At 39.4% G+C, this 21369-nt stretch overlaps 1 protein-coding gene across 2 annotated transcripts; it reads right to left on the bottom strand.

Annotated features, from left to right (window-relative positions):
- Window positions 1–1382: 1382 nt before the first annotated feature.
- Window positions 1383–20809, bottom strand: LOC132155913 (zinc finger and BTB domain-containing protein 4-like). 2 transcript variants are annotated; one of them, XM_059564684.1, is made up of 3 exons: window positions 20479–20809; window positions 19871–20012; window positions 1383–5755 (listed from the first exon to the last, which is right to left on the bottom strand). In XM_059564684.1, exons 2-3 carry the CDS (start codon window positions 19982–19984, stop codon window positions 2096–2098), a joined length of 3774 nt encoding a protein of 1257 aa, XP_059420667.1. In that variant the 5' UTR covers window positions 19985–20012; window positions 20479–20809; the 3' UTR covers window positions 1383–2095. The 2 variants fall into 2 exon arrangements, with proteins under 2 accessions (XP_059420667.1, XP_059420668.1); XM_059564685.1 differs by lacking the exon at window positions 19871–20012.
- Between the last annotated feature and the right edge of the window lie 560 nt (window positions 20810–21369).

Genomic DNA, 21369 nt, shown 5'->3' with positions numbered 1-21369 from the left:
AAATGCAGTTGTGGATGTTTTTTTTTTTTTTTTTGCTGATGAAGAAAATGGGAACGTCAGATTTTTTTCAATGTTTTTAGGATTATATGCTATATTTTACTTCCACATTCCAAACCCAGAAATGTGAAAATCGTCCATTCCGTTGATGTTAATCAAATTACGTATTTTATGTTGTTCTGCTCTGATTTCTTAGCCCATCAAGCATGACCGCAATTTCAGTGTCAGTGTTATCGCCAATGTCTCAAGTTTTGTTTTTGCTCAGAAAAAACTTTCTGTACAGCAGGCATCTTATCCCATGTTACTGTTACTGTTAACTTCTTTATTGGTATATTTGTTAGGGCATTTTATACTGTATATATGATCGGCGTCAGATTAATAAAATAAAATAAAAATCTATAAAGTGTTGCACCTTCATCAATGACTCAACTTTTGGACCCATTGTGCTTTTGCAAACTTTTTGTAGACCTCAAAGCGCAGTCACAGCATTGTGTTGAAATATTTGTAACATATATGTAATGTTATTGTATTACAATCTCAACTTGAATGTTCACATTAGTTAGATAGAAACATTCGCCTAATATTTGAGTAGACTGGCAGATGTTTTCTGAAGGATTAGGCATGCAAAACAGATAAGTATGTGATAGGCTGTCTGGTTGAGTTTTTGAAAAATGTAAAACAAAGTTCCAGTACACATGAAAGAAGTACCAGACATTCCCTGATGCTGACTGCTAGGCTTTCGATTTTGGCCACAAACCTGCTATATCTCCAGAGAGTGGAGTTGACGGTGGTGGAGAGTTCAGAGCATCTGGCACTGATGTCACGTGGGCCCAGACAGGACACTGTGAATGCGGCATTGTGTGGAGGACCGACAGAGAAATGGGAATGAGCTTCTCAGATGGGGCATCACGGAGGCCCACAGACAGAGTGCGAGAGACAATCTAAATGAATAAACAGAATTCCCACTTACAAGTCCGCAGTTTCAGGAGGAAGAGGATCTCTGGGCTCTGTTTCACTCGTGCTCTTTCTAGCTCTCTCAGGCGTCCTCTCCATGTTGTATTTATTATTTATGGATTGTAATATGACATTTTAAAATGTTAATGTGATAAAATATACTTGTGTTGCAATTGAAGAAAACTGGCATTTGATATTGAGGAAACCCAACCAATATTGCAATAGACCTTAGTCAACTGTAAGTGACATTTTTAATGTGTCACAAATGAAAACAAGGCAACTGTGTCACACGGTGTGAAAAATGATATGACCTATTTGTAATATAAAATAGGAAAAAATGAATAAATCCTATTGCATGACAGTCCATCAATCTCTTACAGCCATTTAACGTCATCAAAACATTACAACAATTTTAACAAGATATTCTGATGTGTTATTTTTGCTATTTTTTATTTCATTATTTGTTGTAAGTATTTCACATAATTCCTATAAATGAAAGGTAAAACATTTGGTATATTCTGGAAAATCATTGTTAGCATTTATCAGTATTATCAACAGAGATGTTAATGCATTTTGTGCAACAGATTGAAATGGTGGTAACAGTGTTATGTTACAATAAAAGTACAATCACTTGCAGTTATCTTTACTGTAAGGTGCTGCTAGTCGTTCACTTTACTTGATGCATAGAGTACAACACAATGAGCAATGGAATAGGGAAGATCCACTTAGTCAAATAAAAACATATAAAAATAAAACCACTTCTTTTCTCATAGAAAAAAAATTGGAAAACTACCAATAATATTTCATGTGAACAACCAAAAATACTCTATATTTACATCTCACAAATTCTCTTGCAATGCAAAGTCACTAACGCCAACCTCCTCATACTTTCATGTGCGTTTTTTCCCCCATTTTTCAAATGTTTTAAGGCCTGCCCTGTCACTTACATTATTATTCTATGTGACATCAGCAAGAGATGTATTTCCTTCCTGTCGTGGGTGTGAAAACAAGGTTCCTCTTTGCAGAAATGCTGTTCTGACTTGATCAACTGTAGGCTGTTGGGAAGTTCCTTTGGTTACAGGCACTCTCGGCTGACAGTCTGGAAAGAGTCAGCACTTGACTTGGTTGTACCTGTGTTGGGAGGTCAATCATGTTTTCCCCATATCACAGAGTCCTGTCTGTGTCCCTCAAATCCAAATCCTTTAAAGCGTTCCAAAATGCTTTTTTTCTTGGATGTCTTCCTCTTTAAATCTGAGGAAAGGGGAGTAAAAGACCCATCTTCTGCATAAGGAAATGATAAAGGTGTTTTCTTGTAAACACTGGTGATTCTAGGATAATTCCCCTCGCTTTCTGTGTCCATAGGTTCCCCCATCTTTGACTTGACTTCAGAGCTGGTATACATTTTTTCCCAAGGCTCAGGTTTGATCTGACTTTTGCGCTCTTTACCTGTTGAGAGTGAACTGGTTATTTTACATGTCATGTCTGGATCTTCTCCATCTTCTGTCTTGAAGTGCTTGCTCTCGTGCACACTCAACAGCTCTGCTGATTTACACACTTTTGAGCAATACCTGCAATTGTGTCCTTTACCTGACTTTTCTTGATGTTTTTTCTCATGACTTTTCTTGGTGGCAAGGTAAAGGAACCGCTGAGGGCAGTAAGAACATCTATAACGCTTTTCCATGCTCAGGCTGTGGGACGCCACATCTGAGCTGAAACAGGAGCCATCCTCAGTGCAGCTCTTGCAGATAAAGTCACCACTATCCTCTCCAGTGGGCCCCGCTGTGCTGGATGTGTCTTCAGGAGGACATTGTTTACCACATATTCTGCAGTGTGGCTGATGGCAGCTGATGATGTGCATGCTGAGGGTGGTCTGACTAGGAAAAGAGCTCTCGCAACTGTGGCAAGGGAAAGCTTCCTTTTGGCTGCTATGCCTTGGCTCCCTCCGAACCCCGTAGTTGTCAGCTGAGATCCTCTCCTCTGGACAGAATGGTGTTTCTCTGAAGTCATCATTGGCTTGAGGTGACAAGGGCCAAGTGTAGAATTTCAGATGTTTCATCCGTTTTCGTTTTCCTTTCACTTTCTTACACTTCTTTTTAGGTTTATATGTGTAATAGGGACGCCATAGTTTGTCGGTTTCAGGATCATTTAGGTCATCATATGATTCCTTTTCTGTAACTGAGGTTGTAACTTCGGCCCTCACCCTCAAACTCGGACTTCCAATATTCTCCTCTGCAGGGCTTTTTTGACCTATGCCCTCTTGTCTCCAGCTTTTCATTTTCCTCTTCTTTGGAAATAGCTTTGAGCCTTTTATTTTTCGTCGAACAATTGCCTCGTTGCCAATTTTCACTGTTATTTGGCAGAGGGGGAGGACTTGGCTATCAATAGATGGGCCTGGACATGCAGGCTTAGCAATGTATGTTTCTGTCTTTCCACTAGGTAGTTGATCTGCTGTTTTGCTCTCAGGTCTTGCTTGCAGCAGCTGATTAGCCATGTCCTCGATGGTCTGTGCTGCTGCTGATAGTTCACTCAGCTTGCTCAACCCTTCGAAGGAGCACACAGATGGAATGTTGAGGAATGGAAGAATGTCTGTGCTGTTTTCTGTGTTTTTCTCGGTTGAATCCCTGTCACTTCCATGCGTAATCAGAGAGGACCCTGTGTTTTTCTCTATTGCTTTTGAAGAATCTGTAAACCTGTAGCTGAAGAGCGGTGACCCTTTTCCATCAAATCCAGACTTTTTCTTGAAACCAGTAGAGAGGTGTTTCAGGGGTTGGTCTATCTCAGATGGCACAGGAAATCCTATGTTTTGGTCACACGGTTTGTCAAAGCTGATGCGAGGCTTTTCTGAGGCCATCATTTTCGGAGTGGCCATGAATGTCACTGGCATTGAAAATAACGACTGACCAATAACAACATCTGAATTAGTTGTGTGGGGGGAACAGCTGTCCAGTGGTGCACTGCAGGACTCATCATTGCCCTCGATCTCTTCAGAGTATGTCTGACTGTATGACTTGTAATGTTTCTTTCTAAACTTCATTGGGAGAAGCCTGTAAAGCTTTATGGGGTAGACACTACTCTTGAATCCACCATTTGCTGATTTTTTATTGACAGCCAGCTGTGGATCAATGCCATGGAAGGTCTTCTGGTGATTCTTGAGGATGTAATAAGTCAAGAAGGTCTCCAAGCAGAAAATGCACTGGTACCGGCGTTCCCCGGTGTGCCAGATCTCATGTTTGGTGCGGTATTCAGCCAGAGCAAAAACTTTGTTGCAGTAGTGGCAAGGATAGGCTCTATGCCACGAGTGTACATTCTCGTGTCTTTTTAGGCTGGAAAGGGTCACATAAGCTCGTTTACATACAGAACATTTGTAAGTCCTTGAAGTGCTATTTGTTTTTAAGGTCCCATTAACTTGATCCTGAGACATCTCAAAGGGACTAGTCAATGTGGGGTCTAAATTTAAAGAGATATGGAGATCTGGTGGAGGTAAAGAATGTTGTGTGGTATTTGCATTAGATGTATCGTTAGAGACTGGGGCTCTCAAAGAGTCTTTATTATTTGTCTCTAACTCTGACGGACCTTTTAGAGATTTCACACAAACCTGCTCATGATTGCGCAGTCTTTTCAGATGCATAAACTTCTTATGGCAGTACTTGCAAAACAAATGACTGACAAATCTCTTGTGCACTTGCATGTGGATGGTGAGAAGCGCTGAGTCGCTAAAGGTCTCAGTGCATTGCTGACAGCTGAAGGTGGAGACATCGGGTGTATTCTGAGGACTGAGGCAGGGTGGCTCTGCATCCTGAGAGGGTGTGATGTCAAGTGGTGACAACAGATCGAGGCTGGAATGTATCTCTGGTGCTGCATCTGCGGACAACTGGGAGGAAGATAATGGAGCAACAGTAGACTTTTCCACTGCAGATGTGCCTGTTACAGTGGGCACAGCTGCAACAGGCTCACTTGAGAGAGGTGGCATTCCATTACCATGTACACGACGCTTCTTTATAGGTCCAAGTCTATGGGTAACCAAAGTCTTAGCTGGAGGCATGGCAGGCGTGATGGTTCTGTTATCATTCTCCTGGTTAACCTCTTTAGATTCTTGCCCCTGGCTCACTGCATATGAGTGCTCAGTTAGGGCATTGGCAGGCTCACTCTCTATGGGTGATATGCGTGTCTCTTGGGAGCTAAAAGGAGGTTGCCCTTCCTCAAGTCCCTCAATAACTTTGTTACTGGGATCCAGTGTAGAGAATGGGTTGTTTACTGCCTCAACCTCAGTAATGGAAAAAGCATTGGTGATCCTTGGGCCCTTAGAGCAGTCTAACTCCTCAGGCTTGAGGGTTTCTTTTTTCAGTGTGCATGTGTCTGCCAACTTTGACTGACTGTTTGATCTTCTAGAGGCTTGGCCTTGCAAGAGACCAGAGCTCTGCCTTTCAGAGTCTAGCAATTTCTCCAGAAAGGGAATTCCTAAACGCTTTCCAGCTGCAACCAAAGACCTGTTGTCCTCTGTACTACTTGACTCCACTCTGGCATTGTAGATGAAGTTTAGGATGCTAGCAAAGACTTCAGATTTTAGGTCTGTTAGCTCCAGCACCTGACTGGATGTGTAGACCTCAGGCGTTTTAAAAGCATTACGAAAATATCCACTTGTAGCAGCCAGTATGTTGCGATGAGCCCGGAATTTGACATCCTCCACAACGATTATTACATCACAGAACAGGCCTTGTGAACGCTGTTCACTAAGATGACTGAGGACAGCTTGGGGGTGGGAACTGTCCGCCAGACAGAGAGTGCTGGGGTTGACCACAGTCATCTGCAGAGGAGAAACAAAAAGTAAAATAAAATAAATAATTATAATAATTTAAATCTGGGTAAAAAACAACATACTTTGATATAACAGCATAACACTGTTGTCTCTGAACACCGATAAATTGTTTTACTGAGAGAAAAGGGAAAATAACTGGCTGAGATTTTCAGTATACTTAGTCACTCTTCAGTAACAAGTCAATAACATTCAATAATAACAAGACTTTGTTCATGGATGATGACAACTTAAAGGTATAGTTCACCTAAAAATGTTAATTAATTTTCCCACCATCATGTTGTGTTCTTCTAAACCTGTATGACACGTTTCCTTCTGTGTTCCATGGAAAAATTAAATGCATTAAGGTTTGGAACAATATTATAGAACAAAATTAGGTTGAGTACATGGTTAATTTAAAACTATGTAAAAAAAATACATATTTTACCACAAAACATGACATTTAACCATTAATAAAAGGACAGCAAGGAGACAATTTAAACCACAGAATGAGAACAAACGTGTAATTATTACATGACTCTAATCAAATCACATCAGACCACTAGATGGCAGCATGACTCAACTCTTAGGCCACTTGGTTCACCATCATAACATGTCTATAACGCAGTAATCAGATGAAGCCAGTGAAGTTATTATAACATACACTGGTTGGCAGATGTGGTTAACTCATAACATCAACAACCAACTCACAAATTGATAATGACCACATAAGGTATTTTACATAGTGCAAAGACAGATGCAGATGCATAGATGCTTAGATGCATATTTCATCGTGCATTTGATGTTGTTGTGATGCAAGGAAATGAGGTAAAGATGAAGCCAGTAGAGATTACTGAGGATGTTTGCGTACTGCAATGGCAGTCCTCATACTACCCTCACATCATCTCCTCATCTTGCTACCTTGATCTGAGCTCCCTAGAAAGCTCTTGTTTATTTATTTTTGTAAAAACACATAGATACATGCACATAGATAGAGCATAAAACCGAAACTACTGCAAAGAAAAACAAGGAAAAGCACTTAAAGTAAAGCAACAATATGCATAAATAGGTTACAGTCCTTCTATTTTAATATTTTAAATAAAATTCTTTTTTTTCTGACAGGTTAAAGAAGACAAAAAAAATTCTGATAACCCTATCATCAACCAATTTCATCAACCTGCTAGGACCTGGCAAAGTCATCAGTAAGAGTCTTGACTGAGCAAGGGTGAGATGTTCCATACATGATGACTCATTTAGAATGCTCCTTTTGTCTGCTAGGGGAGCTAACACCTGGGCTGTATAATCCATTATCTGTGATATACAGAAATATATTAACATGAATAAACATTTGGTTAAAATAAGTATATGAGGTAGGTATTGACATTAATTTATATTTGTTGAACGTGTGTCTAAACAGTTTTGACCTGCTGTATACAACTGTAAAACTAAAACAACTGTAATCAGAGCTAGAGACACAAAAGGATTGTGCCATGGTTCCTGTCTTGTTTACCTGGCTTTCGTGTGGACTTTCAGTTTGTAGTTTTGCTTGGTTCTGGTTCCTGTTTCACCTAGTCATTAGGGACTTTCCTAGAACTATTGGCAGAAGGAACAGCGGCGTGTTCGCATCACAGGAACTAGGAATGGTTTTAGTTCTAGGAACTCTTGTTTGGGGGAACTAAATTAGCTCCTACTGTAGAGTAGGGTCTAAAACAGTTCTATAGGAACTACCAGTGACATAAGTGTACGCTGATTGGCCAAATGCATACGAAACACCTGCTACCCGGCATTTTTAAAAAGCAATGTAAAAATACTTACTCCATAAACATGGAAACATGGAAAACAGCAATAACGGCATCTACCTAATGTCTGCAGTGTTGTGTTCTTCTTTTTAGCCTTGATATGTAACACTGCAAGTTGTCAGATTTCCTTTTTGCTCTTTCAGTTGCATAAATTGTGCATTCACATTCCATCTCCGTTGTTCCCAGCTGTGTCTTGTTTGTTCTTTACCCTCTGTGTGTACTTAAGCCCTTGTCTTTTCTATGTTTTTTGTCTGGTGTTGTCCTCTGTAGATGTACTGTGAGATGTTTTCAGTTGTTTTGCCTGTGTTGCCCTTTGTTTTGTATTACTCTCTGTTGGATTTTATAACTGTTGCCTGAATTTTCCCTTGTTGCCTTGTTTTATTAAACTTATATACTGCACTTGGATCCTCATCATTGTTTCTGAAACACTCAGTCTTAAAGAAGACCAGACCACAGTTGAATCCAGCAGTGAGACTTATGCGTGTCGGTCAGGGAGAACGGCTGCCTGAAGACTATGTAATGGATTTAATTGATCTGGCACATTTAACTTCAATGGACACTGTATGCCTTATGATATTTTTTCGAGGGGAGCTATCTGAACCACTTAGCTCGATCATAACATTAAACTAATCTTACTGGAATTTTTTACTGATCTAACCTTGCAATTAAGTTGTTCTCAATTTACTGTGTGTGCTATGTAGGAGGAATGCAGCACTCCCACTTTGGCCCAATCCCAATTCTATTTTATACCCCTACCTCTCCGCCTACCCCTTCGCCTTGTCCCTTGAAACAGAGTATCATAGGGTAGGGATGAAAATATTCCCCTAAAGATTGGGACACCACTACTATGCCGTCACACATCATCATACAGTACGTCGTCTAACTCTGCAATGCACACATATAGAGGTGTGCTGTTATGCATTAGAGCCTTTTAAATATCGTTATGTATTAATGCGCTGCTTACTGACAAACACACACACACACGCACACACAAACACATATCGGAAATCGTGCAGCTCACACATCCAGGAGAAAAGAAACTTGTCAACGCTGCCCCACGACTTTTATTAAATCCATTTTAAATACTGAATTGCTACATTATATTTTCCAGCAACGAGAGGAGAAAATCGTTTTTAAATAGACGCGCATACACACAACTTCCATCTCTCCCTCTCTCGCTCAATCTCTCTCTCTCTTTCTCTCTCAAATTGGCAATATTTGAGGAAAGGGTTAAGCGATTTCTAATTATTGAGGAGACTAACCCCCCGTCAATGTCTACAGTGGTTATTACCCTGATCAGACATGAAAATATGTTGTTGTTAATATGAACTCACGATTGAATGTAACATAAAACAAATGATTACGTTTCATTAAAATCTTTAATAATGCCAAAAAAGCTTACATTTATGTGTCTTTTTGTTTGCTCAGACAGCCATGTTGCCGAAATAATTAATACCCCTTTGTTTGAAGTGTGGTCCCGAAAAATCTTCATTTGAAGGGCTGTCTGGCCCTTCCCCTACCCCTCCAACCAAAAGAGAATCGGGACATCCCTACCCCTTCGTGTAAATGCACAAAACGGAGGGGTAGGGGAAAGGGGAAGGGCTATGGGGTAGAATTGGGATTGGGCTAGTGTCCACCACTCCAGAGTTTCACCACAACATGGCCGCCACTTCTGAGTCTCATCTCTTCATGGCCGTCAATACAGACCCTCATTCCGTCATGGCCGCCACTCCTGAGCCTCATCACAGCACGCCCAGCATTCCAGAGTCTCATCCCATCATAGCTACCACTCTAGAGCCTTGACTTGTTATGCTTGCCATGCCAGAGTCCCCAGTCTTCATGGCCACCAAGCTAGAGTCCTCAGTCATCATGGCCACAATGCCAGAGTCTTCAGGCATCATGGACACCATGCCAGAATCTCCAGCCATCATAGGTGCCATGTCAGAGTCTATCTTATGATATTTTTTCGAGGGGAGCTATCTGAGCCACTTAGCTCGATCATAACATTAAACTAATCTTACTGGAATTTTTTACTGATCTAACCTTGCAATTAAGTTGTTCTCAATTTACTGTGTGTGCCATGTAGGAGGAATGCAGCACTCCCACTTTGGACCAATCCCAATTCTATTTTATACCCCTACCCCTCAGCCTACCCCTTCCCCTTGTCCATTGAAACAGTGTCATGGGGTAGGGGTGAAAATATTCACCTAAAGATTGGGACACCACTACTATGTCGTCACACATCATCATACGTCGTCTAACTCCACAATGCACACATATACAGGTGTGCTGTTATGCATTAGAACCTTTAATTATCGTTATGTATTAATGCGCTGCCTACTGACACAAACACACACACACACACACACACACACACACACAAACAAACACATATCAGAAATCGTGCAGCTCACACATCCTGGAGAAAAGAAACTTGTCAACGCTGCCCCACGACTTTTATTAAATACATTTTAATTACTGAATTACTACATTATATTTTCCATTCAACTTCCATCTCTCCCTTTCGCTCAATCTCTCTCTCTTTCTGTCTCTCTCAAATTGGCAATATTTGAGGAAAGGGTTTAGGTATTTCTAATTATTGGGGGGACTAGCCTCCCTCAATGTCTGGGGGGGGGGCGGGGTCTGCCATGATTCCTGTCTTATTTACCTTGTATTTGTGTGGACTTGGACTTTTAGTTTGTAGTTATGCTTGGTTCCGGTTGCTGTTTCAATCAGTCATTGGTTTGATTGTTCACAGCTGTGTCTTGTTTCTTAAATACCCTCTGTACTTTAAACCTTTGTCTTTTCTGTGATCTTTGTCTGGTCTTGTCCTCTGTGGATGTACTGTGAGTTATTTTCAGTTCTGTTTTACCTGTGTTGCCCTTGGTTTTGGATTGCCCTGTGTTGGATTTTTCCTGTTGCCTGGATTTTCCCTTGTTACCCTCTTTTAATAAACTTATATACTGCACTTGGATCCTCCTCCTTGTTTCTGAAACACTCTCCATTACAGATTGACATGCAGAAAGTGTATTGAAGTCTTTTTGACACATCAAAGAATATAACCATATTCTGACAGTATACAAGCCCAAAGCAGTCACAGAGACAAGTGTTTCAGGACATCAATTAATCAAATCTGTCAGGTTAAAGGGCTGTTTTTCTCATTACCATTAAAAATTGTGAACTGCGGTATAGCTCAAGAATTGGACTGACCATTCTCTAGTGACTAGCCTACACAGCAGACTTCCAGTTCTACAGCATCTTCCCCACCCTTCTATATCCTATCGTCTTTGACTAGCATTAAAGGTTGCTTGATTAATATCCTATAAATATGCTAAGATGATAGCAAGATTCAAATTGGTGATGCACAACAGAAGCAGAAAATCTGATCTACCAGCAGACAGTTTAGTACCTACAAAAGACAGAAGTGCCTCAAATCGTTTGGCTATGACCTATGCAATTTCATCTCCATTTGGTGTTTATTTTTAGGGCAGCTTGGTTCACTGGATAATGACTTATGTTTGGAATGATGACATTTTGCTTATCACTTTTGCATCAATGCCTATGCTGAAAGACACAGTAATCCCCTTTGTTTAGAAGTGGAACTGAACAAGAATCCATGGCTAGGAAAGTGCTGTCCTCTACCAGCACTTCCACTGTGTAAAATATATTGCTCAAAATCATGGCATAATTAATGAATTGCTGCCAGGGCCACATTATACGAATTAGAAATCTAGGTTGTAAACCAGCACTCCAAGCACTAGTGGGGCATGGGAACATGTGGAACCAGTAGCACTAAATGGAGCTGATGTAGGTTATTTTTGTACGCATGTTTTCTTGTTTTAATCTACATGACATACTTCCTATTAATCTAACTTTCATACCATATTTATGCACTTCATGGACTTTTTAATCCAAAGTGACATACAGTGTATATTTCATCAGTTCATATTTCCCCAGGAATCAAACCCATTAGCACATAAACTGTTTTAGCTACAGAAATGCTCAGTGGTCAACCATACTAATGGATATTCAAGGGATGATGTATTTACCAAATGGATTTACTTTGCAGTTCCTGACTAGACAAGCTTCAGCATGTTTTCCATTAGTCAGTTTGCTGTGCTTCTGTTAGCATTGTTTCTATGGAAACATGATGGCACTTATGGCCTAACTCATGAATATTAAAGTTCATGCTGACTTTGCTTAACCTTAATAGAGAGCTCGTCCATATGATCGAATTAATATTAATAAGTCAAACCGGTAAGGTTTTAGTGTTAGGCTTAACTTAACAAGAGTCATAGTGGTTTGGAACAACATGAGGGTGAGTAAATGATGACAGACTTTATTTTGGTCTAAATTATCCCTTTTAAGCAAAGAATAGAGAAAACATAAATCCAAAAAAATACATAACTATAATATGACCTGTTTGACTTTACAGATAATAATAAAATAACCTGTACTACAGACAAATCCAGACAAAAATAATGGCAGACAAATCCAGACTTCAGCTGCAGTTGGATACATCATAATTTCAAGTCATTTCCTGGATTTAGGCCATCAGGAAAATATCAAGGATTGTTTCTTTCTTTTGTTTTATTATTATTATTATTATTATTATTATTATTATTATATTGTTATTTATTATAACTTCTAAAGATATGCAATAAATGTGCTTTCTACATAAAGCTCTATAATTTTAAAATGTTAAATGTCACCTAATAACTTGTATTTTACTTTATTTATTTATGGCTATATCTATATTTTATTTCTAACAACAGCAGACTTAAACACAGTACATGACATGCCATAATTATGATTTCCTTACTCTGAAGTTAAGTTCATAGCAGGTGCATTCAAAGGCAACTACAGACAAACACAGGGGTTAAATACAGTACAAACAAAAACTAATGAGGGAGACAAACACAGCTGAACACAATTAGGTCATGGGAGGGAAACATTTGACAGAGACAAAAGACTTTACAAGATGACTTTAAAATAAAGGACGTGGATAAGCAAAAAAAAAAGAAAAATGCAATAAAACAGAATAATAACAGATACTGTCTTTTATTGGCAGTATTTGTACATAGCATATGCATATGAGTTTTTTATTGTCCTTTGAAATTTGTCTTCTGTCAGCAAGTGCATGACACTTGTTTGACTCTTTAGCTGACTAATGTACATAGTAGCACTATAAGGAAATGAACAAAGGTCAGATTCTGCACCTTCGTGGTGATACAGGAACACAGAATCTTTTGTAAATCCATCCTAGCAAACTGACCCATTTCTGCTTCTCTCTATCTATTTCAAATTTGTTGCACCCCAGGAGGAAGACTGACCTTCCACTGCAAAGTGGAACTATGTCAGATGCAGCAGCACTCATGGCTAATGCACCAAAGTATAACAAATACCATGTGGAGGAGGCACAATTCTCAAAGCAAATGCAGTTTTTCAAATTGATTGTTTGTCATTTGTCTATAATTTGCACTACTTTCTCTTCCGATTTGCTCTTTTTGTGAACAATGCCCCATTTTCTGTGCAATGGAATCTCTACATTATTATTCAAATGAGTCTCTGCAATGTGATCAATAGGCATTTTCAGGGCCCCTTGTGTGGGAGCATCTGCCTCCTAAAATGAAACATTTAGGCATTAAACCACATTTTTAGACTTTTGTTTTAGATTGTTAGACTCTTGTTCAGACATCAGCCATGTTAACCTTACATTTTCTGTTTGAATTTTGAAGATCTAATCCAGCAGTTGTAGGTCCAAGGTGAACAGAACCATCATTTGTATAAAAAATAAAAATAAAAACTTTTTTAGCCATTATTAGTAGCTCAATTTCCAGTGAAGCATTTGCAGTAAACTGAAAGTGCGCATTTAGAATAAATCCTCTGCAATATGCCTTTTGTTTTTTGTTTTTTTTTCGGTAATGTATGCCAGTCTGCTGATAAGGTAAATGTTTTTGTCTTTGTTGAGAGATTGTTGTCTTTTAAAAGAGCAGCCATTTTGAAACCACGACAAAATGCATCTTGGTGTAAAGTAAAATGGCCGCCTGAAATGTTCTATTAGACTGTACAGGTTGATCTTGTTTGCACTTGCAGTTGTAGATTTTAAGAGTCTAAATTCAGAGAACATTATTAAATATTAATATTAACAGTGCTGCAGTTTCTGAACAGATAGACTAGTTTAGAAGAACATTTCCTAAGGCTGTTCTGTGGTCGCCCCGATGCATAATGTGTTGCTCAAAATGAGAAAGGAAACAACCAAACCACAAAGAATACATCTACTTAGAATACATCTGCTTCTGATCATCGAAAACATCATGACACAGCATTATTGTTCATCCTGTACCTTTAGTGAGCAGTAACAGCGTCTCAGATTAATTCATATGATGCTGCCGGGGATCTATTTTAATCTGTACTGTTTGTGTTTGATTGGACTAAATGGGAGAGGCAGACCTCTCTTAATCGCTGGGAAAACATCCGCCTGCTCCCTGTCTGACAGGCCTCCGTTGTCATGGCAACACGCTGTGGCGCAGCACTTATTGGGATTTGTATGAATGGCGGCTGAGCAGGCAGTTGTGTATTCCGTCCAGAGAAAAACGGATCGTTTTTACAGCACCATGTTGGAAAGCCCCAATATTATTTAGGAGAAGCTGTGGACAATCGCCAGGGATCACTGTTATCTATATCGGTGTGTGTGTGGGTGTGCAAGTGTGTGTGTTTCGTACACTAGTAAGCAGTCAAAATTACATCCCTTAGACTCGCAGAGCTGGATGGCAATGCTAATTTAAGTTGAAGGGCCCTTTTATGTAAAATAAAATTAAAATACCAACAAAATTTTGAAGTGCTATTTGTTATTTTCTGCTGGCAAAGCTTAGATTTACTGCTGTAAGGTATTTCATATAGGCGTAAAATAACATTTGTTGTGTGTGGTTCTATCAACCTGCCACACCCTCAACATGACTTACCGTACCTAATGAGCGAAATGGCGGAAAAATAAAATTCCCCTGCCTTCCCTCAAACTATTCAGTACAAACTGATTCGCCTACGAGTTTGAAATGTCCAGTCAGACAAAGAACGAAACTTTGACTTTCATTTTGACTGATAAAACCACAAGTCTTGATGCGCTGCCCTGCAAAAATGCGCTCGACTGTGTCTGTTTGAAACTGGAGGGAAAAGCATGCTGAACGTACCTTTTTTATTTCAGTTAATCAGAGAAAGCGCTTCAGTGGACGGAGAGCGGAAATCATCGCTCACACCTTCCCCGTTCCTGCAATCCACTGTTGACTGGAAAGAGATGTTTCGTTTGCAGGCGAAAGTGTTACAGCTTTTTTTTGTTTTGTTTTTTAGATTCAACTCGTCACTTGCTGCTCTCTGCTGCGATCTCAGTCTCTCCTATAAGTCTATCCTGCTCGCTCTCTCTCTCTCTCACACACACATTCTCTCTCTTTTTCGTTCACCCTAGTCCCAGTGCCCTCTCTGAGTGAGACGCCCAGTCCAGAGGTGGCAGGGGGCATCAGTCTGCTCCACTGCAAGCTGCTATAGGTCTAGTTCCTCCTGTACGCTCGCTAGCTAGCCACCAGGTTTTTTTCGGCCACTGTGGAGTTTATAAATAGTGGGGCAGGGCTCTGCATTATTAGCAGCGGAAAAGAGATGCACCGTGCTAGCAAGCACTGCAACATCATTAACCACTGCAAAAGGGTATCCGGAATAAGAGAGCACGGGGGAAACGGATCAGCGTGCTAACACGTGAGAAGCGCTTGCATGCCGCGTGAGGTGGATGCAGCAATGCAACCACTGGTGTCAAACAAAAAACAAAGAATAAAGAATGGTGGTCCGGGTGGTGCTATTTCAGATGAGCCCCCCTCACTCCTCCAAAAAAAGATTATGAACAGCTATGAATTTAAATGCACAGGTGCACACATGCTCGTGTTCTCCATCTGCTCCTTGCCCAGCTAATGAAACATGCTTTTCTCTGGTCCAGATCGTATTTATGCACATCTGAATGCTGCTGTTTGCTGTTATGGCTAAGCTGCACCGTTACCGCTGCAGCTGCATCTTTATGCGTGCATCTTAGTAGTTGGCGGGTGAGTGGGTATGAGAGACAGAATGAGAGAGAGAGAGAGAGAGAGAGAGTGAGACTGCACAGCCTGCTGCTCCATCGCGCATTTCTGATATCAAACAGAAGAAGGGTGAGCAGGCGAGGAGAAAGAGAGGATGAGAGAGTAAATGAGCAAGCAGAAATGGTGGTTTGAGACAAGGACAGGAAGACGTGGGGATGAGAACATGGCGGACAGCTAGAATGAGGTTACAGCAAAAGGTTAAGAAGATAAGACATTGAACTGACAAACATATGCTGACAGAGAGCGAGTGCGCAAGAATACTGAAGAGAGAACGAGTGCTCAGGAGGAAGTGGAAAGGTGGTGGAGGACTGTAGGTTCACCTTCATCGTGGCTGCTGATTGATGCAAGGGATGCGGCTGTTCTGCAGAGAGCACGAGAGAGGGAGGAGACGGATGGGAGGGAATGGGAGAAAGAGGACAGGGAGGCGCTACTTCACATTCCATCTGCAGGTCATTATATTTCATGGCCCAAACTGGGTATGTCTTTCTTTATTCAGGGTGAAGACTGCAAATAAATACTGCACACAAATCCTGTGAATACTTACAGTAATTTATTTTTCTTCACAGTATTTATTTTTCTGTCAATTTCCCAGCATATCTTAATCACACTAATATTAATAAATGCAATATTATAAATATTACTAAAATTAATATCAGTGTTTCAAGATTTTTTTCTCCTTAAGACTACATACTTCAACTTTAATGAATCTCATTAAAATCTGACATTAAAATAGAACATCTTATAGGACATCTTATATAAATTCCTTTTAAAAAGAGATCCAAGACCACTGGTCTGTGCATTTTGTAATTTAATGCAGTATTTTCATTATAATTTACATCATAAGCATAACAAAAACAATGAAAAACTAAATGAACTTGTGAACTTGCAATGTCTTGTACTTGTTTTGTCCCTCTTTTGCTGTAATGACAGCAACACTTGAGCAGAACAAAATCTGATGATCATGTTCTCCAGCATGATTTGACCACAGCCAAAAAAAAACTTTTGTGCTTCAATGGAAGCAATCTAATTTGACTTAATTAAAAATTAAAACTTTTCTGTTTTATTTATTTATTTCCACATTTAAAAGATAACACAAATCCCTGATTTTAAAAGTGACCAGCTTCAATAAATTTCACTATATTTAAGCTGTATTTATTTTGTTTTCCATCAAATAAGCTCTTGTTTACACCTGAGTTAATGTGCTAGGCCAGCGTTTAAAGTCGACGAAGTGTCTCTTTAAAGCTTGCAGAAGGCCGCCTCCTTCAGCTCATGGTGGAGCATGTGAACCTAATGCCCAGATACCAGCGGTTATTTCTGGAAACAGGGCTGAGTGCTGATTACCTGGGTGCCATGAAGACAAGCTGCTGTAACAAAGGCTGCATTCACTAGTGGCCTGGCCTGTGTTCAGCTCCCAGTTTATTTTATAAGTGAAACACTGATGGTGAAATAAGAACCAAAGAGTAGATTGACCGCTGAACTATCCAGCCCACAACCTCTTTCCTTATGCATGTCTAGGAATTGAATAAATTGCCCTTTTATGTCTAAAATTTCATATCAATGTTCCCACAATTGTTAAAAACCATGAAAACACTAGAGCCCAATCGATATGTTTTCTTTTCTTTTTTTTTTCTTTTTTTTTGAGGGCCAATGCCAATACCGATATTAGGTAGTAAAAAAAGCAGATATCGATATATCGGCCAATATTCTTCATGTGTAAATTACAGTACAGCACAGTATCAGTCAAAGGTTTGGACACTTTCCCATTTGTGTGTCCAAAACTTTGACTGGTACTTATATAGAATGCATGATATACATAAACAGAATATATATACACAAACACATTTTTTGCAATGATCACTCAAATGTGGTGATCAAACACATGGCAAAGATATGTAATGGAGGCAGGGAATTCATCAATTTAACAATAAACTTTATTATCCAAAATGAGTCTGAAATCAGTGCACTAAACAGTAAAGTTGAAGTTTATTCAACTTTATTTCAATTAAATTCCATTCATCTTCCGTTAAAGTTTAAAGTTTATAGTTTCACTTTGGCACATTCATTCACAGACTTCAAACACAGACGAAACTTACTAGAGAAGTGTGGAGTCTGATATAACATACCGTGAGAACAGCCCGTCCTTGACTTGACCTCCTGTAACTCCCTGACCCCAGGGGCTATCAACGCGGGGGTTGTCTCATTCGAAAGGGGTCTTTGAGACATGCACTTGATTCAGCGTTCAAGAGGGCACCTCTTGTTATCTCCTATTACCCGTTACGGAGATATGGCTGTTCAAATTTTCATTGGTATTCCATTTACTTAAGCTTTAAAGCGTTTCATCCAGATCGCCAGTAGCAAACAATGGAGCACACTCGGCTGGACAAACGTAATAACACCATTTACAAGCAACTACTAAATATATTTTAGAAAATGTATTTTCTGTAAAGCTGCTTTGCAATGATTTGTATCGTGAAAAGCACTGTACAAATAAACTTTAATTGAATTAAAAATATATATTTTATCTTCATATCGGTGGCGTACTGGCGGCATATACGCTGATACCGATAAATCTGCCACAGGCTCATAAACGATATATCGGTCGGGCTCTAGAAAACACTGGGAATTAAAAGAAAAGCTTTCAGGCTTTCAGGCCTGGACTAGTCATTAACCAGCTTATCTATACAGAATCTATATTTTGCACAATACTGTCTGTGATAAAATAGCAGTGATGGTAAAGACCTGTGTAGCTCATTGGGCAGAAAATGCTAATAACTTGTTCCGATGTGACAATACCTAGACCTCAAAGGAATAAAAAGCCAAATCATCCATTAAGCCACATTCCAAAGATTTTTTTTGTTATACTGGATATTTATATACACTAAAATGTGAATATATTGACATGTAAGAAATATAAATATATTATATATTTTCTAATTATATAAATATATTAACTGAAAGTACTATATGTTAAGTTCCTTCAAATTAATTGCATTGGGCCATATTTTTACAGACTTTACTAAGAGTGTATGAATAAACCATATATTATTCACTATTAATACCATGATGATAAATACAGCAATAAAATACTGCTGTTGCTATTCACTTGTTATATTATTGTGATATTACTCGTTTTTGTGAACTGATTTCTCATTGTGTAAAATAATGGCATCTATTTCAATGGTTTAAAAAAATGTATGTATTATATATTTTAATATATGCTATTTAAAATAAACAAAGAATGTTATAAGTGTTTTCTTTGTCAAAGCTGGCAGGGCTCCCCTGAGGGACAGCACACTTTTTAACAGTGTATTCTAGAACTATTTACATGAGAGGCTGGGAAGTTCATGGAGAACATTTCTATTTCAGTTTAGGGCACTTCCTTCTAGTTTTGCCCTACCTCCTAATAAAAACTAAAGTTTAAGGGTGCTTTCACACTATCACGTCTGGTGCGCACCCTGGTTTGATTGACTGCAGAGTTCAGTACAATTGGTTAGCGTGAAAGCTGTCATGCAAATGTGGGTGCGCAGTTGCACTCAGGTTCAAATCACACCAAACGAGCCCAGTGTGAAAGCCACCTAATATGTTTACGCTGTAGCGAGAGATTTCCTCCTGAAAAGAAATTAATTTTTGCAATGAATTTTTCTGCAATGTGTCAAACTGCTTCTAAATAACCTCGGGGTGTAAGAAGTTCTGCCATGCCAGCCACAGCACCGTCATCACTGAGTCATATAAATTATGCAGTGAAGCGTTAGCAGGCCATGAAAGCATTAAAGATGCTAACACATCTGAGGCCTGTCAAAGAGAGGCCTACAGTAAACCACAGTACAAATGAGCTCATTGCATGAAACTTCCACTCAAGGCCAACACAGCCTTAAGTATAACGTAAAAAAGTGAAAGAAAACAAACTGAGCACTATGATAAATCCCTCTGATAATTAAGATGAGGCCTAGCTCAATATGTGGGCCGCTGTGTTTCTTACTAAATTTTGTAATGATGGACTCTCATGAAACCAAATTCTATCAGTGAGCTATTCAGCTCAAATGTGAAAACATGAAAGTATCACATAAATATCACATACGTATCACCACAATAATATCGTACTCTTGCTGGAGCAAAAGCAAGTAGGCAGGCTACAGTTTTACATTTCCTGCTATCAAGTGCCTGGAACTCCTTAAATATCACAGTAAGATCAAAATCCCTTTACCAACCTGACGTTTGTTCATACCGCTCCTCATAATCGAGATCGTCTTTCCTCTGGTCCCTGGTGGTGCGATTAAATGTGCGTCAGGAACTACACTGATGTGCCCTCTTGTGGTCATCATGCAGGAGAACTCAATACGTGATCCAGTCCTGTAATTTGTAGTATGCATGTTTTGTTTTTTTGGTTGACTATTTTACAATATTTCATGTTGTAACTACTGAAAAGTCCCATAGTTATATACACATATATGTATATATAACAGGTTGTAGTGCAGCTTTATGCTATATGCTGTTATAGCTTTCAGCTGTTTACATGGTTATGTCAGTAAGGTCCGCCTTTATTGGAAAGTAATCAACAGAAACGCACTCAAACGACTGTCTCCAGAACGTCTATCTGGATGGATTCCCACAGTATATATTCAAAACAATCTTACACACACAAACACACTCATTACGCTCATGGCCACTCGATCATCTCACCAGTCCCACAGCGTAACACTTTGAACGCCTCTTTTTAGTAACATTAATGGACAACGGCTCACAATCTCTCGGTGTGTTAGTAGAGTAAGTAAGACAGTGAAAAAGAGAGTTTCGGGTGAGAGGGGCTGATATATACCTGATCTATTCCTCCTCCTCTTCCATATTTGAGCAGCTGTAGATGTAAACAGTCTGGCCCAGGGTGAGATCAGTTTGTTCTGCCATAGTTGAGAGAAAAGTGAAGGATAGAGCCTCTGCAGCACAGTTTCTCCTTCAGGTCCAGATCAGCTGCTCTCTCTCAGCAGTACTTCCTTTGTGGCGTTGTGTGTGTGTGTGTGTGTGTGTGTGTGTGTGTGTGTGTCTTTGATTGCCAAGGCTGGGCCAAAGCAGCGCCTCTCTGTTATTCTCTCAGCCCAGCAATCGTTCCACAGGCCTCTGTTGCTGCAGCGTCATCGAGTTGCTGTACTGGCTCTAGAGAGAGAGAGAGATGGGAGGGAGGGGTTGGAAAAGGGAGGGAGAAGCAACGGAGAGAAAAAGAGGGAAAGCTGCCTCTCAAACGGTTATAAGCCCTGCAAACTGTTGATAATTCTGTCAGGATGTGCACAGATGAATAATTTAATTCTGTTGTGGGTGTTTGCTGAGCCAAGTATCACTATTACTGTAGTAAAAATGAGTTGGCAATAAGTGGAAATTCACAGTAAGACACATTTAGAAAGTAAAATATTATCTGTTTTCTAAATGCATCTTATTGACAGCGCTGGGTAGTAATTGATTATATGTGATCAGGATTACGTAAGTACTTGTAATTAGAGTATAATAAATATTGAAATGCTCACAATCAGATTACAGTAACTTTTTTTTATGGATTACATAATTACATATTATTTACACAATGGCAGTAAATTATTCATAATTTATTGATTCTCCCTAATTGTTCTTTTGTCTCTTTTAAATTTTCCTTTTAAAAAATCCTAACGTGTGTAATTTCATTTTGCTTTGACTATATTCACAAATGGAAATATATTTGCAA

Source organism: Carassius carassius, chromosome 13 (assembly GCF_963082965.1).
Source record: "Carassius carassius chromosome 13, fCarCar2.1, whole genome shotgun sequence".
In the NCBI taxonomy this organism is placed as follows: domain Eukaryota; kingdom Metazoa; phylum Chordata; class Actinopteri; order Cypriniformes; family Cyprinidae; genus Carassius; species Carassius carassius.
This window is presented reverse-complemented; position numbering and strand designations above follow the sequence as displayed.